The sequence below is a fragment of the Ixodes scapularis genome, unplaced genomic scaffold (assembly GCF_016920785.2).
Source record: "Ixodes scapularis isolate PalLabHiFi unplaced genomic scaffold, ASM1692078v2 PGA_scaffold4__175_contigs__length_147842914, whole genome shotgun sequence".
Classification (NCBI taxonomy): Eukaryota; Metazoa; Arthropoda; class Arachnida; order Ixodida; family Ixodidae; genus Ixodes; species Ixodes scapularis.
Genome location: NW_024609879.1, coordinates 117690897 through 117712600, shown reverse-complemented (window position 1 = coordinate 117712600; position 21704 = coordinate 117690897). Strand labels below are relative to the sequence as shown.

General features: G+C 46.1%; 1 protein-coding gene across 1 annotated transcript in view; it reads left to right on the top strand.

Annotated features, from left to right (window-relative positions):
• Positions 1–21704, top strand: part of LOC115330956 (venom metalloproteinase antarease-like TtrivMP_A) — a 69735-nt gene that overhangs the window by 21747 nt on the left and 26284 nt on the right. The window contains exons 4-8 of the mRNA XM_040212641.1: positions 304–430; positions 1244–1374; positions 7786–7854; positions 7936–8087; positions 20592–20641. Of these exons, the coding sequence (XP_040068575.1) occupies positions 304–430; positions 1244–1374; positions 7786–7854; positions 7936–8087; positions 20592–20641 (529 nt within the window). The remainder of the gene's footprint in view (positions 1–303; positions 431–1243; positions 1375–7785; positions 7855–7935; positions 8088–20591; positions 20642–21704) is intronic.

Genomic DNA, 21704 nt, shown 5'->3' with positions numbered 1-21704 from the left:
ATATTTTCATCATCTTAGTGTGGCTGGAGTGCTTCGGGTTTAAACGTAAAACAATTAAATTTAAACAATCAAACACCTGATACACAGGAAGTGTTTTTCTCTTCACAGTAAATTAATCCAGCTTGCCTACGCCCTTCCATTGTTTTGTGTAGAGCCTTTTCCAATATCATTTTCTTCTCTTTAAAACACCTATTTTTATGGCTGCTCTTATTAGAAGCCTTGAATTGAGTTTGGTAGACAAAAGCTAATTTCTGCAATCGAAAGATTTTGTGCTTGTCCAATTCTAGATATTTATTGTTTCAGAAAGGAATTCTAAGCGATACACTGAGAATCGCACCTCTGGATATCAATTCTCGATCTAATGAGGGTCCTATTCCACACGAGATATTAAAGGTGGAGCAGCGGGCTGTCATAAACACTACATACAAAGGTAGTACTTTCATGTTAAACTAACAGAATTAGATATGTGTAGGTCTGGCGTATACGTTGCAAGACGTTTCTTTGAAATAGGTCATTTTGTGCATGTCCTTACAGTTTGTCGAGTTCTTTCGTATATAATTATATCAAACTAACAAGTGATAAAAGGAAGAGTTTTGTGGAATTACGGCTCCTAAAAAAGTGCGAGCAAATTCAAATTTCGAGATGACAAAATACACCGACTATATTCTCATAATTGCCTTAGAAATACAAAATGGCAATAAAACCGTAATGGACGATTAATAGTTGACTTTTCTTTAGATTATTCTCAGGTAATATTGCGAGCGGCGGATGTTATGAGACAAGTTAGGGGTTGGTGATATTTATATTAAACGCAAATTACGTAACTATATTAGGGTCGTGTATTCTTCCATGGGATTAGTTTTTAAGTTGTTTTTTTATTTGTATCTATCCAAATGTAATTTCCGCTGATGGTAGTTCGACGTTTATTTTTACGGCCTATCCAGTTCAGGAAAGGACTATTTTCTTAGCCGGTTCTGACTGAGTTCAATCTAAAATCCCGACCTTTGCAAAAACACGATAATGTTGCCATGCACCATCAAAAGCTGGTTTCTTCTTCAGTTATCCTCTGTGCTAAGTATCGGGCAGCAGGCTATACGTTTGTAATTTGATTGCTATTCAAAGCAACACGAGTCAGTAGATCACGAATATTAATTACCAATTATGCCACCTTTTTCTTATTTTCTGACTTCGGGCTCGCAAAAGTCACTTTTCCTTTAGGGTTTATCGATGCTTCTCATTACAGTTGAACCAGAAATAAAGAACAGCAATGACACATTTTACGCAGAACTAAGGATTGTCGTCGATGATAATCACCGAGATGTCTTCAATAGTTCGGAAGATTTAGTGCAGTATTTAGCACTCGGCATGAAATTGGTAATGCTGCTTTTTCTTAATTAACCTCCGAATGCATGTGGTCTTTCGACTAGTCTCGGAAATACAATATATAAACGTTTTATATTGTTGATATCGATGTATATGTATAGTTTTGTGCATTAGCGCGATACTATTATTCTGTTTTGAATACACAAGTACCATATTTTCTGGTCTATGACTTCTTACGTTGTATGAGCCGCACTCCCTATAAACGACTGTTTTCGCAAAAAAACAAACAGTCTGTATATAAGTCGCACCTTTGTATAAGTAGAATTTATAGATGTGTACTGTCGGCGCGGTGAAGCTGGATTAGTGGGTCCGCATACGCAGGGTCCTTTTAAACTTAACATATTCGTTTAAAAGACTTCGTGGAAGCTACACTACTGCTGATTTCGAAGGTTATTTCAACGGTCCGGGGGGGGGGGGGGGGGGGGGGGCATAATATAGGGGGCTAATTGTTACGATAAGTAAAAAAATAGCTAAAATTTGTTCATTAACTTTCTAATCCCGCAAAATAGGCATATGATTACAATTAGAAAGTCGCTGAGCATGAGCGAAATCAACTAACTATGTAATTTTTAGGAAGACTCCAAGCGCGTTGGAAGCCCAGTAATACGCTAAAGTTACCACCCATGCGGCGTGCACAATGCCAGGGTTGATAAGAGAGGAAAAAACCGCGCGGGCGGCGTTGTCGCACCGTTCGCCTTGCTCCTACTGCACGAGTGGTGACTTCAGCACTTCAACGTGTTTCCCACGTGCTTCAAGTATTTCTAATATTGACTGATTTAGTGGGTTTCAATGACATTCACCGAGTTTCTAAGTGGAACGTATATTTATTTTCAATTTTTAGCACGTTAATTAACATGGTTTAAATAATTAGCCAACTGATCGTTAAACTGAGTCCTCTATAATTTAGATTATGTCCTCCTGGCCGTATAGGTCACCAGAGGTGCTATCCTAGTCGTAAACAAGAGCCTGACGTAACGAGAACGTTGGAGCGGAGCGTCAAACTAAAAAGATTGTTGTTTGAAGCTCCGCCCCAACGTTCAGGTTCATGCACGCGGCCTGCTAGAATCAGACATTCCCCTACATCGCAATGACGCGGCCACGCAGTTGGGGTGCCGAAATTCCCGCATTGCCTCCTATTATTTTTGCTCCCTTCTTTCTTTTCTTTGGGCGTTAGAACGAGCGAATAACGGAGAAAAGGCTACCTTCCGGAGAATAAAAGGAAACAAAGAAAAATATTATTTTTTTATAAAATGAGACATTATTTCAAAGATTTTAAGTAAAGTGTATTTAGCGAAGATATCTCAACTTGTTTTCTTGAAGTCTTTTTCTGCGGTCTTTCAAAACAAACATGGTGAAAACCGCGGTAACGACCTTGTGGTGTGTGTGCCTCGTTTACGTCGTTGTTTTCCCTGTTTCTGCACGATACGAATGGCATTACGGGAAGAAAACATTATCCTTTGTGAAGCCGCTAGGAACAGAAGCTGTAAATGAAATGTCATGTTTGCCAACGAAGGAAACTCCGAATAGATAGCGAGCTGACGGCAACGCTGTGCTAATAATTGACAACTCGCGATATCGACGCAAAGTGCACCGCTTGTGACTAGTCTGTGAATTATGCAGGAAAGTTTCTTTGGACAGTTTTAATAATGATTTGCTCCCCTTGTTTGCTACAGTGATAACGACGGTGGTCCCCGTAAGCCATTCTCTTTTCTTTCGTGGCTGATGAAATGGGCGCTACCGCATGATCCCGGGCAACCTTTTTGTCTCACTTTTTTAATTGAGCGAGAGGTCGTGCAGAAAAAAAACGAGAAAAAAAGAACGGCTTCCACGTCTTTATACGTTCCTACTTAGGTACGTCGCTATCCTATTGGCTGCAGTGCACGCGACAGTTCGACGCTCTTCGGCATGGAAACGTTCGCGAAATTAGGAAGCCTCCGTTTGCCGTTAACAGTCGCTTTTCGCGTTCGGGTTGTAACGACAAAATGACGTAAGAGTAAGAAGGCGCAGGATTATTTGCGCTGTTTAAACTTGACGACCGTACTTTTGGCGAAATAAACTCAAAAGAAAATGGACGCAAAACCTGAAAGAACATGACCGCGATTCTCGTCGGTTCGATCGCGGCTAAGGTTTGATATGCGATCGGTGACTTGATTCATCTCGCACGCGAATGCTTTTGTGGTGTTAAATGAACCCATTCGGCTGCAGGAGCGGTTCAAAGAGCACGGTGAGCTGGCGTTCAACGTCACCGATATAACCCTTGGCAGGATGCAAGACTTGGCTTTTATTTGTGCCGGTGTTATGAAGTTGAAAGTGGTGGGGTTGTGGCTCGTAATGGTGGCCCTGCTGAGATTATGAATACAGTAAAATACCGTCATGCAGCGTTTCCGTAGGTCAAGATTCAAAGTTTCACTTTGACACCAAGTGACCAACGTTTCCATGAGTACGGGGGCAGCAGCCAACGGTCCGAGAAAGAATTGTGTCGCCACCACGACCACCAGCGATCGCCCCAACGACAAGAAAAACAAAAAAACAAAAAAACGCGAAAAGCTCATTTAGGTTTGTGTAGCACTGACTGCTGATCCATCGGACGACAAAGCTGACTGATATAAAACGCAATGTAAATTTGCCAGCGTTTTGCAAAACTAACGGGTTTCGTTGAAACTTTAGTATGTGGTATTTGTTAACGCCATGGAAGTTTGACGGAAACTGCATTGTGAACGCAGCCTTCACACAAGTGTTTTCTGAAGCGTGTGTTTCGCCTGCATGCATGTAAAGCTACAGTAACTTTGCCTATACTGTGTCCTAACTGAAAAAATTTCCGCTTATTCTGATAACTTTGACTATCTATTGAGTGCTCTTGATACCACTGCAGTGGCGTAAACAGGAACTTTTGCGGAGGGGAGGGGAGAGAGGGGCCCAGGTGGCTGGGATGCTCATAACTTGGGGTGCGAAGGGAAAGTGGGGGGGGGGGGGGGGGGGGGGGCTAAATTAGTGTAAATTATCGGGCCGCTATATCCCCCCCCCCCCCCGCCACTGGCTACGTCACTGGTTCATGTTATATGATGGAGCATTTTGCATTCCCAGGGTGCCGTAAGCATGTGCATAGTCAATGAGCTCGTGCCAGAATACCAAGATTGTTGCAGACATGCTTCACGTTACGTAGTAGGTCTTTATTTAGTACATATGCTCGCTTTTCCTTCCCACGTCTACTTTGTTTCCGCTGGTCGTTTGCGCTTGAGGGCGATAAATCAACACTGCGTATTTGCTCTGCATCACAGGCAAATCTCTGAAATGCAATTCACGCTCTTTAATTTTAATGAGATATCGTCACGTTTGAAACGACAATCCAATTAAGTGGGATCATAATATTTTTGGTTAAACACACGTGTGTTGAAAGTAGAACCATGATCTACTTTACTGTTTTTCTTGGTCACGGAGGTGACAACTGTGACGGAGTCGCGTGAACGCCTCTAAAGGAAAGAGGAGAAAGAAGATCGATATACAAAAACTAAAAATGTCACTACTCCTCAACGGAGCCGGTCATTAAAATATAGCATTCGACGACTAATCAAGCATCGTCACACTTGGCGATAAAACGGCGACTCCGTAATTAAATAAACCTATGTGGGAATGGCGGTCGTTATCAAATTGCCCATTCAGCTCTTTGAATCAACGAGAAGGCTTAACTACAAAGTTAACAACGATAGACGAAGACGGCGCAAAAAGCTGCAGTGATGCGTCGTTGCAAGCTAAATTTGGGGTGGCAGTTGCACGGAGCGAAGAACTTCAGAGGATCTTTTCGAAGAGGGACGAAAAAATCAATCGATTGAGGCAACGCATCACAGAGCTTCCTAGCCGACAACAGGCTGTAACCGCATCGACGCCTCTCTACTCCGCAAGTGCTGCTGGGGATAGCGTTTCCTTGAAAGCAGTGAAGACCCTAGTGTGTGGATTACTATCCCCAGTAATCGAGAGGCCCAACTGCTTGGAATCCCCGAGCTCGAGAAGTAGAGTAGATTGTTGGGCTAGTTGGTTTCGGAACTTGGAATAGATTTTAGCGCTCAAAACCAAAAACAAAAAGACGAAAATCAGACACCACAGCGCACTGTGGTGTCTGATTCTCGTCTTTTTGTCCTTGTTTTTGAGCGCTAAAATGTATTCCAAGCTCGAGAAGTAACTCTAAAAGCAGCGACGAGGGCTCCAACCAGCAAGGGCAGCCGCGGTCGCCGCATACCTAAATACAAGAAAGCGTCCTAAACTAGTGCACCACATCTGAAAGCAAAGACAAGGGCTCGCAGCAGCAAAGCCAGGGGAGAGTCCTGGGAGATTCCATCAACTATCGAGTTCAGCCAGCCACTGTGCAGCTCCCCTTCACTTTACTGACGTAATTGATGCTTCCATCAGGTCGAATTTTGGCTGAAAATTTACTGGGTGCTGGAAGATATCTCATTGCCGCTGCTCATGTCAAAACTGCCTTCCAAAAACTTTGCTTGGATGCGCCTTGAGCTTAACTCGAAGAGTGTGTCGAGTAACGCCGCAGTTAACCTAGTTACACGACTTCCGCCATGTGCTATGTAGGTCATACGTGGTAATACGTCACTTCCTCTTCACCGTCCAAACTCCAATAGTGACAGTTACGGCAAACAGTTGCTTCCGTGTTTAGTGAACGTTCCCATGGCAACCGCATAGAATTATCACGCACGAAGTGGCCAATCGGTTCGGTGTCCAGGGGGGAGAGGTTTCCCCGTTCACGCTTTGACCAGGATAGCACCCCTGCCGAAACCACATTAGTATAGCTTTAACAGCTTTTTTCAAACAAATATGTTAACTTTAAAATAAAAAAAAAACTACGTATATACTGTGATTGCCATATCATTGCCAGCGGGAACCAGTTTTAATATCATCACAACAAAATCGAACGAGAAGCACCACCGCGGCGACAAATTTTCGTAGAGGTAGATATGTACAGAATGAAATACATATAAGTCGCATAGCAGATGACGCACCGACGGATGTTTTAGAAATTAAAAACGCACCTTATACGTCGGAAAATATGCTACAAATATAGCGCCAGTCTCTTTCTTTTTTCAACATAAATATATATTTGTTTATTTTTCGTTTTCAAGGTTGTGAAGAGAGGGGGGGAGGGGGTCGAATTAGGTCGAATACCGTGGCACGTAAAATTTACAGCCGACTGTTCAAGTACATACCTGTTTTCTCATAAAATTTAGAGTGTCGCGAGTCAAATTATTTTGATGTGCATAACTTCGAAGTAATTTGCTGAGAAAGTATTCGAGAGGAAGAGATTACAGCGCGTGGGGGCGTCAGAACGACAAGCTCTGGTTGGAACGAGTATTGGCATGGGCGTACCAACCGGCGGAGCAAGGGGGCGCTTGCCCCCATCCCCCCCCCCCCCCCACAGATCTCAGAAGGGGGGGCAAAACATGTGTTCTGCCCCCCCCCCCCTCCCCCCCTGAAACAGTCACCACTGGGCACGGCAAACACTCTCCGGCTGCCCGGTGGCGCCCAAGAGATATAAAGGGCACCGCCCCCCGGCCCTTGGGGGGGGGGGTGGTCTCGTTTGTCCCCCCCCCCCCCCCCCGCTCAAAAAGCAACTGGGTACGCCACTGAGTATTGGTTAGATCTAAAGCAAGTTGCCTTTGTCTGCACTCTACTCGTGGAATGTGTTGGAAGGCGGAATGCAGGCGTCCGGCGTTTGGCTTTCGCATTCGAACGCGTTCAACGAGTACAGCGGAAACAAAGGCAACTAGCCTTAGGTCTACCCACTAACATAGCCTCACCTATACTGACGAAGCCTGGCAGATCGCCACGAGAAGCGGCAGCCGAAATTGAAAAGCTAGAGCGGCAGACAACGGATTAGAGGAGAGCCACGTGGCGGGCGCCCCGCTGCGGCGACACGCCGAAACACACTTCTTCCGAGCGATGGAATGCCTGCTCATGCTTCTCACGTTCCTCGGGCTACGGCAATTCCTTTTTGGTCAGATTCAAAACCCATGTCTCAGGTCCTCGCCGCTGCAAAAGCTGTGTGCTAACGTCCAGACTCCCCGAGAAACGCTCTGTGCTACCAGATCCTCGCGCTCTAAATGTGCAACCGGGCATTCTGCGGCTCCGTCGTCGAACTGCCAGGCTTTGGGAGCATAGAGGAGGCTATGCCACTTATCATTTCAACCAGAGCTCGACGTTCTGGCGTCTCCTCGCCCTCTCGTTTTCTTCCCCTTTCTAAATTTCTCGGCACATACATCGGGATTCTATGTCGGCATTCGGTTTCTAATCCGCATTTTGCTTCACCTAACTTCTTGCAATGAATAAAAGCTAAATTTTAGTCGGGCGCACCTGGCTAGTTTCTATAATAAAACAATTCTTTCAAATTAAACTTTGTAGGTCAATATTCGATACGAAGAAACGTCGAAACCGAAAGTTCAGTTCCTTCTGACTACAGTTGAAGTAGCGGTAGGTACACTTTACAGCAAAACTGGCTTACACTCAGAGTCTAGACACAGCCATTGATATATTTTGTATTTTGTTTCATAGAGGACTGAGTTTAGCGATGCGCAATTCATTGCTGCTGACGTGGACTGCCCAAGTCGTTCTCAAAAATATTATATGAATCCAATAAACATGATCGAAAAAGCTGTAAAGCTTTACGGGAACGGCAAAGAAGATATTACCGTTGTTATCACATCGTAAGTACTTGCTATTACGTAGCAACCTGGACAACAGGATGTCAACATACATTATCATCTTTAGACGCGCTGTTTCTTCAATGTGGACTATACGGATCGGGTAAGCTTTGAGATATAAGTATGATCAATCAGCTGCACTGGCATTTTGTATGGGGGCTTGGAATGGAGTAAGAATGCCCGCTGTGTGTTTTTCTTCCGGTCCTCAATAGTAAGGTGACCGTAGAAGAGCCATCGCTAAACATCGTAAGTGTGAGAAAGTAATCGTGTGCGAGCGAAACCGTTGCCTTGTCTGGTATTATTTAAGATTATCGCATTTGTGATTTGTAGTTCCATTAAAACCTGTCAAAGCCTCACCATAACGCTACACCAGTGCATTTTATAAAACACAGGATCGTTGGACTCAACTATAATAGTGCACTTTACATTTTCCAGAGTATCATTTATCAACAAGAGTAAGACAAAATGCATTTAGTCGACGTTTTCACTGGTGTATCTGGAACTTGCCTAGGATCAACCAACCGTGTAAAGTTTTAATTAGTTATTTAGGACACATGTAAGAAATGCGAGCGTTATAAGAAAGCTCTAAGCCACAAAGTATACCTCAACAAACCCGCTCGAAAGACACGTTCTTCCCTGAGGTCTTTACGTTCAAGATTTAGGGCTGGTTTATGTCCAGTTAATGTTTTTTTTTTTAGAACGGAATACTTCACAGCACCTTATCCAGGTGTTCACTACTACGTGAAAGGCCTCTAAACACTGTTGCTGCAGTAGAAGTTTTATGGTCCCTAATTCCAAAGACCAGGCGTAATTGCTGAAATCCAGCTACTGGCTCCAGTAGGTTTCGTTGGAACACATTCGCATTTTTACATTTTTTAATTACACCTCATTTTCACCGAGCGCAAAACTACTTTCGATTTTCTTCCTTTCAGACTTCAACCTTTCTCAAAACAACCTTTAATGTTTTGAGTGTTTCTAAAATGATTTTTTTATTTATTTATATCTATCTTTCAACAGTTTTATAATTTCAACCCGTTTCAATAGAACATTCGCTTTTCAAACTTTCTCAAAACAACAATCTCTTTCCAAGCTTTAAAATAAAAAAAAAATGTTTAAGCCCGCGTGACGCAAATTTTTTTTCAAAACATCATTGTATGTCAGTGTCTCGGCATAGACATGTATATGACCATTAGACATAATAATGTAGGGCAAAACAATCTTTCAGCCTTTCCAATTCGGTGGAGAAAGAAGAGCAGCGGAGCTGGTAGCTTCTGTTCTCGGCGGTGGCTTTCCAGGCGAACGATTTGCTCCTCCTTCGCAAAGGAATCTGAAGCGCTCGACGCAGTGGATATTGAGGCGATAGAGGCGTCGTTGCGGTTGCCGAACCATTTGCGCTGCTGCGCACATCGCCGCTTGTTCAGCTCCCGCTTTTCTTTCTCGGAAGAAAGGTTGCTGCCATCTATGAGTGACGGCGGTAATCAGTTGTCTGGTTGCCGCCGTCGCTTATAGATGGAGGTAGCTGTCCAGAATTCGGTGTCATAATTTTTAATCAGGCAGACAGGATTCTGGGGAAACTAGCCCTTAACAGCTCCGCTGTAAAGAAAAAAAAAGACGCAACAATACATTACTATTCCCCTGAAATGAAGCCCAGCTCACGTCCTTCAGGCAACTGGAGGCCACCAAACAAATCAGCCTGGTTCGGGAATTCATCCCGGGACCACTCTAACCCTAGAAGATCGCTCTGTCAGCTGAACTAACCAGGTTGCTGGCCTTCATTGGAGAAAACGAATACTGTCATGAACGACAAGTGATGAGGAGGCGAATGACCGAGTAAACTGAACGTTTAGTGGGGCCAGCTTGTGCCTAAAACAAAAAGAAAACGAAGGATAACGACACAGCGTCGCGGGTGTCGAAGTCGGCGTAACAGCTGGATTGAACGCTAGGGCGGGAAACTGACTCCGGTCTGCCACGCGGAGCCCCTTTTGTACACGCGTGGGCTTCTGGAACAATCGACGTAGAAGGTTCGGCGTGTAGAACATTCTAACCTCAAATCAGTCAACACGGTTTTTGAATTTACCAGAACATTACATTAGATTCAACAAAAATGCGTCCCCGCGGCCAGGAATTGAACCCTGCGCTTTCTGCGTGGAAGGTAGGCACAATAACCGTTAAGCCACGCGTGCGTTTTTTCTTTTAAATTTCTTTTATTGTATTTTGACAACACCGCTTGGTCAAAGAGCGCTTAAAAGACCGTCAACCGAGCTTCGGCTGACGCGGTCGGTTAAAATTCTTTCAAGGTTGCCATATTATCTAACAGTGGTAACCACTCACACCCGGGACAGTCTATCTTACAAACGTCTCGCAGAGTGCACACATTTGAATCAAAATAACTGCGAACTGGCTGTACATCAATATCAGCACGCCTCGCAGCCATTCGACTCCGCCATGTTGCGTGCAGGCCCAGGACCATCGCTGTATCATATGGAAGTCCCTCCTCACAGTCTACAGACAAAAACAGGATTTCATGGGCTGTCAACGGTAGGTCCTTCTTTAACGTCCGCTGGAGGACATCCCAAAAGAAGATGGCATCCCAGCAGTCCAGTAAGGCGCGCTCTATGGACTCCGGCTTTTAGCACAAAATACATTTTGTTGACCAAGCAACGAACAAGCCCTTCTCCTCCATCCACGTTTAAACCGGGAGCTTCCTGTGTGTAGTTTGAAGAAAAACGTCTTCACAGTCGCTGGGCTTACCATCCTCTTAACTCGAGAAAGAATATCCTGCCCTTGGCCTTCCCGATACAAGGATCGGTATATTGGCATCGCAAACAGCATTTCTCTTAGATGTTCTTACAAGCACTTTCATGAAACTGTCGAAAGATATTCAAATGATAATGGCGAACCCAAAAACCTTACGGAACTTACAACTTCTTTAAGACAGCCGGTGACAGTGTAACACCCGTCATCAACTCAGGAAACCACAAACTCAGGCAGCTCATAAGGCGACACTACTTGAAAAAAGGTCATTAAGAAATCTTCTGCTGCGTCTCTTAGAAATAAAAAAAAAAACGGTTTACGATTTTTCGCAGCAATATATGGCACAAACTAACACCTCCAGAACGAACAGTGCGGAACAGACAGCTTCTGCTGGTTCGCTCCCATCCTGAGTTCCACACAAACACTGCAAAAATGCGATGCATTTTTTGTACATGCAACCGGGAACAATGAAGAACAATGAAGTACAAAATTTTTGCCACAGGAAATAGATTGTAGACCGATGCTCTGGTGAACACTGATAATTCACGTCCACCCCACTTGGTTGTTTTTTCTCTAAGCTTTGAAGTTTCTTCGCACCAGTATTCGTTACTATTACGATAAGATTCCAAAGGCACGCCTAGCTACCGAACTGGAGAGGGTGACCACTTTATGGTCTCAAACAAAACCGGCGCTGATGCCCACTTTTCGCGCCAAAACCCAGAGCACTTCCCCCAGTTCACCGAGCTGTTGGTGGCAGCACAAAATTCCTTGGTTATGGCTATTACATTGCTCACACTTTCTGCGTTTTCACAGAACGCAACCACATTATCAGCGTACGTCAGAAGTCTTACTTCGCTGGAGTGCAACCTGAAACCTAGCACACTTTCACTCTGGGTAATCTTCAGACAAAAGGGCTCCAGGAAAATTCAAAACAAAAGCGGCGACAAGGGACATCCCTGCCGAACAGACGACAACACTGGTATTCTTTCAGACACACTTTTGTTTACTATCAGCTGCGTCGAGCAGTTCTGACACGCCATACGTATTCCAGCTAAGAGGACGTCACCGACCTTTAGATCTTGCAAGATACAAAAAAGAACCTCATGGAATACATGGTCGAACGCTTTTTCAATATCAATTAAAAGCGTTGCCACTTTGCGAAGCGTCAAATCGCAGCACTGTAAAACATTACGGGCAACATGAATGTTCGTCACGATACTCCTGCAACGAATACCGTACGTCCGATGCGATCCAACGATCGAAGTTATTACTCCTTGCATACGCCTTGCTAAGACGTTCATGAGTATCTTGTAGTCGACATTCGCTAGCGTGATTTCTCAGTATCGTGTCACTGACTGAAGCTTAACCTGGTCGTCACGTGCGGGATTAGAACCCTATGCGTGCGCGAAAAAGATGGTGGCAAAAGTTGTTTAGCATAAGCCTCTTTAAACACGCAAAATAAAAAAAAAAAGGCGGCTTGGTCTCTAAACATTTAAAAAAAATCTGCAATTATGCCGTCCGGGCCCGGCGATTTTCCACTTTTTAACTCGTCCTTCGCTTTATGTATCTCGTTCATAGTGATCGGCTCTTCTAGTTTTTTTTCTTTGTCTCTTCCTCTGACTGGGGCATTGTTGGAAGTAATCTTTGTTTAAAGATGTCTATTTTCGTACTGTTTTTGCTGAGAAGGTTCCTGTAATAGTCTACAAACGCTTCTTCCACGCCTATCCTATTACGTGTAAGCTGTAACAGACATTTTCTCGATTTCATTTTCCTTCGCATACTTCATTTCAATACTCAATGCTCTTTTTGTAGGCATCTCCCCAACCAATAGGCATTCAGCACGTGTTCTCACTGCAGCCCCTTCGTGTCTCTCCTCATCTAATCCATCCAGTCTACTTTTTATATCTGCTATATCATCTCGAAACTATCCGGGCGTCAGGCACTTAAGGTTAAGTAATTTTCCAAGGTTAGAACGAAGTTTTTGTTTAAGTTTGAGACCATAGCCATAACCATAGCCCCTTGGTGTCTCTCCTTATCTAATCCATCCAGTCTACTTTTTATATCTGCTATATCATCTCGAAACTATCCAGCCGTCAGGCACTTAAGGGTAAGTAATTTTCCAAGGTTAGAACGAAGTTTTTGTTCGTTCTCTTTTTTGATGGGCTTTAGATTTCCTGCTCTCTCAATGGAACATTTCCGAGAAGCGTTCTGTGCACGCGTGAGCGCTCGATGCAAAGCGGAGGAAGTCGGTACGAAAAATAAAGGAAATTCGGAAGGAGGCTGTGGATCAGCGAGTAGAGCCCGCAATTGCAGCATATATATAATCGAGTTACACACAAAAAAAAAAAAGAAAGTGGACGGAAAGAAAACCACGACGTTTGGGTGGACGCCACCGATGCCACTCTTTAAAGTCGCGTTGGGCACGCGCCGCAGCTCAGAGAGCGAAGAAACTGGTAGCGTTGCTCCCGTTATCGATTGGTAGCGCAGGTAGGTCACTTCCTCGATATTTAGTTCATGCAGCCACCGCCTGGTGCCGTCGGTATGTGGAAAAGGTCCATTGCGCTCATGTTGATGTCCCATTTAAAAAATTCCCCTTTCTCTCCCTAGCTAATGCCCTCATTATCTTTATACTTGCTGAAAGAGTTCTTCACCGTCTCACTAAAAATCTCGTCTTGTAACAGCTTCCCGTTTAACTTCCATAATTCCCAGCGAAATTTCTTTCACTTATTTCTTTTTCCTCCTACCTGTACCGAAACTATACCATGGTCCCTGAACGCGACATGATCGAGGTTATAATACCCGCTGCGAGTAACGAGCTCAAGGGACACGTACACTATATCCAGTCGCGCATGGCTGGCTCTCTGAAAATGCGTAAACGGAAGGCAGCTCGGACTCGACGCACACTGCGCCACGTATGCAAGTTCACACTCATCTAGTATCTCCCTAAGTAGGTCAGCACTCTGATCATGATGCCGCACTGTGCATACTTTATCTTCACTGGCACAGACACAATTAAAATCCCCAAGAATAATTACGTGCCTATCGCACTTTAGATAGTTGCAAATGCATAAAAAAAGAACACCTTTTTCGAACTCAATTTGGGGCGTACACACACAAGGCACGCCAGTTAATGCCAGAAAAGGAAAATTCACACATAACTAATCTGCCCGATTCACACGCAACAACACTATTTTCCGTTATCTCAATTGACTTTTTTAGAAAAATACAGCAAACCCCTGAAATCCCAACCGCATGACTAACACATGCTTCGTAGCGGCTCGCGAAAGGTCACATCATACCCTCGGCTCGGTCGTCGCCCCCTACCTTGGTTTCTTGCACTGCCACGATGTCCAGCTCTTTCTCAGTTAGGAACCGGTATAGCTGCCACTGCTTACGCCTGGCTCCAAGGCCCTGCGAATTTAGAGTGGCAACGTTGAGTGGCCTCTCGAGGGCATCCAAAGCTTAGGCTAAGTTCGGCACCGAGAGCAGCATGACACAGCGGGACCTTTCATTCGGCGAAACGATCCTCGCGAGGCAAGGAAGACTACCTTGGCAGTGACTCCGGCCCACTTTTCATACTCCTTAGTGCGCTTCGCTTTTCTTCGATGCGTCTCCACGTCGGCTCCCCATCGGATGCCTCAGTAGATTCTCCGTGCCTCCGCTTGCTCGTCGCCGTGTCCAGGATCATATCAATGTCTTCATTTCCGACGTTGAAGACCGGTGGCACAGCAGGTACCTCTGCTGCTCTCTTTGGGCCCTACAGAGACGGGCTATCTTCCGGCTCTTGGGTCTTTCCAACTTCTTCTTAAAGGGGGGGGGGGGGGGGGTGTTCCTCGTGCTGCATCTCCTCCACTGGCTCCAAAAAAGCACGGATCTCGCTCCCCTCCGTCGTCGCCGACGACACCACCTCCTACGCCTCCGCTTCGTCCATCACCATGTCGTTGACATCGTTGCCGCCGTTCTTTGCTGCGGCACCAGCGTAGGTCTTGGCGCAGTCTTTATCTTCATGGTCGAAGCCACGGCACTCAGTACACCGAGGCGTCTTGCAGTCGCGCCGGACGTGCCCCTTGCGTCGACAACGAAGGAATATGGGTGCACGCCCAGGCACAACAGCCAGGACCATACCTCTGAATAAACACAGCTGGTGCGGGATGCTGTCCTCCGACAAGTCCTGACGGAGCGTCATGACGACAGTTAGGGTCGTCGATTCAGTGTTCAGATGAGCGTTAATTTTCCACACATCCCGGACAACTTTCTTGACGACGCCGTAGGGCCAAAGGCCCGACGAATGGCATTGAGTGAGGCGTCAAACGCCACCCAGTGTATCTTGACCCTAATTTCGCGCCGGTTGGGGTCTATCACTAGACAGCACTTGCTTTTGACTTCAATTGTCCCGTCACTCAGCACCTTTTCCATTGCTTCTGGGGAACGCAGCTTGAGCAGCCAGTCGTGGTTCATCTGGTAGACGTCCAGCCCAGTCACGTCCGGCAGCAAACCCGCCTGTTGCAGTGGACGCACAAAATCTTCCGCTCGGTAAGGCCTCCTTGAAGTGTCACAGTGCAGAACAAGGCTGGAGTTCATCGATATTCCTGTTAATAGCGGTGGTAAAACCATCTTGTAGTCCTGAGGTACCGCCGCCTGAACAGATTTACCACGGCCGTCGCTGGCCGTTATCGCTGCTTCTGAAGAGCGCTCCATCACACGTCCGAACAGCACGGCTGCCAGAAGCGGAAATTCGAGGCCACGCGTGCGCTGACTGCTTGGTCGGCTGCGCGCGCGGCATTATTCCCTTCTTTAAAAAAAGCATCGTCCCGATGCAGCACGAAACGGAAACGCAAATTCACTTCAAAATGACAGCAGAATCGCGAGCCTCAGTTCACTCTTTGACGAGAGTCCAAAGTTTTATCGTTTGTAATTCGGCTTGAGCCGGATAACTTCCACCACCTCGGGTTGTGGCTGGCGTCTTGCAGATGGGCGCGTTCCGTCTAAAGAACTTTGTAGTTGAGATCGTCGAGGCACCGGATGATTTTGTAGGGTCCAAAATGGAGTTTCAGATGCTTCTCGCTGAGACCGCGGCGCCGTATCGGTGTCCATACCCATACCCGGTCTCCGGATTCAAAGTGGACGTCCCGGCGACGAAGGTTATACCGGCGTGTGTCGACCCGATGTTGGTCTTCAATGCTAATTCTTGCCGGTCGGCGAGCTTCTTCCACGCGTTAAGAGATCAGTTGAGCGTCGTCGTTGCCATCGTCGGTTGACACGTGAGGCAGCGTGGCGTCAAATATCGTGGTAACCGTCCGGCCGCGTACCAGTTGGAACGGCGTCATTCCCGTGGTTTCTTGAACCACTGTGTTGTACGCAAACGTTACGTACGGCGACACCTCGTCCCACGTCTTGTGATCTACGTGGACGTACATGGAGATCATGTCGGCGATGGTCTTGTTGAGCCTTTCTTCGGCCCGTTGGTATGCGGGTGGGACGCCGTGGTGCGACGATGTCTGATGAGGCTGAGACAAACGATTTCTTGCATCAGCTGGGCCATGAAAGACGATCCTCGATCTGTGATCAGCACTTCAGGTGCGCCGTGTCGAAGGAGAATGGACTCGACGAAAAACTTGGTGGCTTCAACCGCTGTTCTCGATGGAAGGGCTTTCGTCTCGGCGTATCGTGTAAGATAATCGGTCGCCACGATACTCCACCGGTTTCTTTGCGTCGATGTTGGGAACGGCCCAAGTAAATCCATTCCGACCTGCTGAAAGGGCACAGTCGAGGCAGGTATCGGCTGCAGGACCCCTGCTGGCTTCATCGAAGGCTTCTTACGTCGTTGGCTCTCATGGCACGACCGTGTGTACAGATGGACGGTTTTCGGGAGTCAAGGCCAGTAGTACTTGTCACGAATCCGGACGAGCGTCCTGCTGTAGCCGAGGTGTCCAGCCGTCGGGTCGTCATGGGCCGTGACATGCTTGAAAGATTTCTTCTCGCAGGCTAGCAGGAACCACCAGAAGCCAGGCAGGGTTGGTGGTTCCGAAGTTTTTCTTGAAGCGCACGCCTTGCCGCAAAACGAACCTTGACAAGTCTCGGGCAAAGACTCGCGGAACGGAACCGCCTTGACCTTCGAGGTAATCAATCACAGCGCGAAGTTCCGGGTCGTCTCGTTGAAGTGCTCCCATGTCGGGAACTGTACCTGCGCCGAGAAAACGGGCGTCATCGTCGTCGTCGGTCCTGTCGGTAGGAGATTCGACTGGGGCCCTAGAGAAACAGTCGGCGTCGTTATGCTTGCGGCCAGACTTATGCACAATGGTTACGTCGAATTCTTGCAGTCTAAGACTCCAGCGAGTGAGGCGTCCTGACGGGTTCTTGAGGTTGGCAAGCCAACCGAGAGCGTGGTGGTCCGTGACAACGCGAACGGGATCTCGTATATGTACGGGCGGAGCTTGGCTAACGCCCAGACGACAGCAAGACATTCCTTGTCGGTCGTTGAGTAATTTTGTTCTGCCTTGGACAGTGCCCGGCTTGCGTAAGCGATCACCCTATCTGCTCCGTCTTGTCCTTGGACGAGTACCGTGCGGAGTCCGGCGTTGCTGGCGTCCGTGTGAACTTCCGCTCCCGCTGAGGCATCAAAGTGTCCGAGGATGGAAGGGGACTGGGGTCTTTCCTTCAGTTCGCTGAACGCTTGTTCTTGCTCCTCCCCCCACTGTAAGTTCACGTTGTCCTTTAGCAGATGTGTGAGCGGCGCTCCATGAAGCGGGAAACGTCTGTGGTAAGCGCACAGCTCCATGAATCTTCGTACGGCTTTCTTGTCTGATGGCTTCGGAAATGCTGCCTCACGGTACCCTCAAGAGAGAGGTACAGGTTTTGGAGGCGCTGCTCAGTGGTCCATCCGTTATGGCGAGCTACACGTTCATAGTGCAGAAGCCAGTCCTCCACGTCCTCGTGGGTCTCGCCATGGAAGGTCGTCGGGGTTCTCTGGGCGACGGGCATGTAGACCACGGCGACGGCTGTCGGGGTGTGCGACGACTGGCGGTCCATCGTCGGCCTCGTTGGCTGCTTGGCCTTGGTTGGCAGCAGTCCGTATTCCTGGTGTAGGCCCTGGGTGCGTTGACTTACTCGGGTCTCGGTGGTGTCTTCGTTGGGGCTACGTGGGATTGGTGTCGCACTTGCACTGCGGGCCCTGGGAAGAGTACGCTGCATGGACATGCGTTACCCCGCTCCTCCACCAAAATGTCACGAATGACAAGTGATGAGGCGGCGAATAACTGAGTAAACTGAACGTTTAATAGAACGAACTTGTGCCCAGAACAAAAATGAAACAGAGGATAACAACAGACCGTCGCGGGCCTGAATATCTACTATTGGATATTTTGTCGTGTTCGGTATTTAGGCTTGTGGACTATACAGACATGAAATAAGAACGCACCACGCATTTGAATGATGGAAACTCCTAAGCCATTTTATCAAGTGGCTGACATAAATTACAGAACAAAACAGTACTTTCGCCACAGAATTGTGTTATTATTTCGTTAGCATTAGAACGCTCGTTTTGGCGAAACCTCGGAGGTGTCTGTCAATTTGTCAGCGCCGGAGAGAGAGGGAGGAGAAGGAAGAGAGGGTGAAACGTGCGCGCTCCCATTGGTTCGAAGCGCTGAAGTCGGCACGCGTCACCCTCTCTTTTTCTTTTTCTTTCTGGAGCTGAGAAACTGAGGGACAGCTCAGGGTTTTCGTCAAACGGAGCGCTTTCGTTTTTGTCAAAGGAGCGTCGCACAGCTGGCGCGGAGCCAGCGAAGAGGCGGCGCCGAGGCGCGGTGGAATGCGAACGTGCTCCGTTGCCACACTGCCGTCACCATATGTTCTTCACTTTGGGTTTTCGTAGTAGCAATACGTGATTTGTGATGTGTATAGTCAAAACGATGGATGCGGTTCCCTCCACGAATGATATGATTGAGGTTCCTCTCACAAGTGATATGGGTGTGGCTCTTTCCTCGAGTGATATGGATGACCGTATCCAAGGGCGTCGACGCACTTTGACAGGCAGAGTTCAGAAAAGGGGCGAAAAGGTTACAGAAAGATCCATCGGTGGATTCTTGGGGGATGCGTTAGCATGACCCTTGGTATATGACAAACACGTCCCCTTTTGGAAAGCGCAGTGACGCCGTAGCGAGGCCAAGAAGGGGCAGCAAAAATAAAGGAAGCAAAAGAGAAAGCGGAAAGAGATAACCAAAACTGAAAAGTGGAGGGATCATATGGGCAATCTAGACAATACCTCCTTTACAATAATTTTACCTATGTAATGACTAGTGTAGGCGACTCGATTGAACAGTCTTATAAAACGATATAAGACAATTAATTCTCCTTTCTGAAAAGACTCGAGTATATGAGAAAGAATAATGAGACGTGAATATATAAAGAAATAGTTCTAAGACTACAAAACTTTCCAATATGTTTATTTATTTTTCTTTCCTTGTACATCTATGGATATGTCCTCGATATTGACTGTACTATGTTTGTACAGTAGAGGGCTGGTGCAACCAATCTAGCACGTTTAGTAGTTTGCGGTACTTAACATTCATAGCACGGCAATAATTTTAAGAGTGCAAACTGGTGCAATGGGTAGCTGTATAAAAATATTAGGCTATAATATTTATAAGGTTTCGATGAGCTCGCTCAAACTTACGGGCACACAACTCTTACCTGTTACATTTTGTGTACCTTAAACTCGTTTCCACCTCAAGAACCGTAGTGAAAACCGTGCGACTATTCGCGGGACATTACCAAGTTCCCACTTGATCTGGCGCATTAAACAAACTTGTATTTCCCTATAAAATTAGTGATTGGCTATCAACCTAAACGCGCTCAATTCAAATGCATACTGCTTCCTGGTTTTCTCTCTTAATGAAACCTTGTAAGAACTACTCAGTGCAAGTATGATATGCGCAAAACCTCTTTTGTCTTAAACGTGCCAACGAGTGTGGCTTTAATGTCGGTTCCTGACTAGGGTGGGAACAGTTTTAGAAAACCGCAAAGCAAACGTACTAACGGTTTCTTTTTATTAAAAGCTTTCCTGTTGGATCGAGCTACACGAATATAAAAAAGTAAAAACTTTTTGATTTGCTATATGACGATTACCGAACAAAACTACATTTATTTTACTTAAAATTGTTGGGAACAGGATGATATGCCCTGCATTCAATTCTCGTTCTGGAGTCCTTACTTGCTAATCAGGAAAGAGGCGCCAATTTGTGTTCCCGACGTCCGTTCAGAACATATTGGAACTTATGCCTCACACCTGAAAACTACAGGCGGATATATATTTCACCCATGTTCCAGTCATTGCCTCCTAACTTTTCTTGAATATTCCTGAATACCTATGACCCTAGACAACACAAGTTATCTGGTTCTTTATAAAACCAGCTAATGTATGAAATAACTGGGAATATACAACCTACTCTAAGTTCCCCGGAGCTGAGTATCCAAATGGTTTCACACAATCCAGCTCAAGCGTTCTCAAAATGAAAGTGAGTTAAATGCAAATTCTTTGTACTATGTGGAAGGTGGCTTTATATTTGCACTAACAACCATTTAGTTAAGTGAGCCGCCATTGCAACCATTGTTTGACAAGGTCTCTGTCCAATTGTGCTTGTGCTCAAATACCATTGTGCTCACAACGTATTTATATACGGAATCCACTGGGATATTGGTTCTAATATTGTATTGACCAAGATTTTTGGTATGTTCGTTGCCTGATTTTACTTTCAGCGTGGACCTTGCTGACAATTTTAATGGCCATGCTTACAATCACGTGATGGGCAAGTGCGGATTTTCTTATCTCTCTACGTTTGATTTTATTTTTTATGAGAATCATTAAGGCCCGCTTCAGACGGACCAATTTCATCCAGCCACTTAACGTCGCAACACCGGCAACACCGGGCCGTCCGCGTTCACACGCAGCAACCGAATTGCTCGGACTTGCTATCATCATCATTCACTTTAAATTTTCTTGCACAATTTAGACGCCCAGCTACGTGTTAGAAACTTGCTTTTATATCTTTGAATGGCGTTGAGAATACTAACTCACCTTTCTGAAAAGGTTTATTCCCAAAAACGATCGATATCAAACCAGAACCAAGTCTTCAGCTGTCATGATCACTACCACGGGGTGTCACGTGAAACTATCGCGTCCCTGATTGGCTGCTGACGCTTCAAACGGCTCCGAGTTTTTCGAGTTGATCGCCCGTTTCGCGCCGGACCCAATCTCAGCAATTCGTGTCGATCTAGGGAAAGCTAGGGAACAACCCGCCAGCAACCTCAAAATTGCTGGAAAAGTTGCCCCGTCTGAAGCGGGCCTTAGGACCGGAGTTTTACTTCTGCAATTCCAAGGTTATATACCGTCTTAATACTTGTAATTCAATTGAGTTTTAGTAAGTATAGTGATGACATTGTGAGAATAATTATTATTTTTATAAGAATGATTGCTGCAGCAAACAATAAATATGTAAGAGCTAACTGAATGTTCAGATTGCATCGCGAAACGTGCCTGGTAGTTGATAAAAAGGCTCTTGATAAAATAATATGTTTAAAGAAATACGAAAATTAAAGTTGGCGTGTTTTTTGTGTTTTTTTTTAATTTGCTATATATAAACTATCGAATACAAAAGCCACAGAAACACTAGCTGGTTGTTGAAAAACGAAAGGAAGTGTATATTGAAACGACTAGAAAAATTCTGAAATTTCACGTAGCGGATGCATAGGAACCTTTGTTCGGGGGACCTGAGATCAATGACCTTGCAAGAGAGGTGCTGCGCCGCAGGAGTACGGCCTCCTGGTGCATACCTGTAAGCCCTGTACGCAAGCACGAGTGACTGGCGCCGC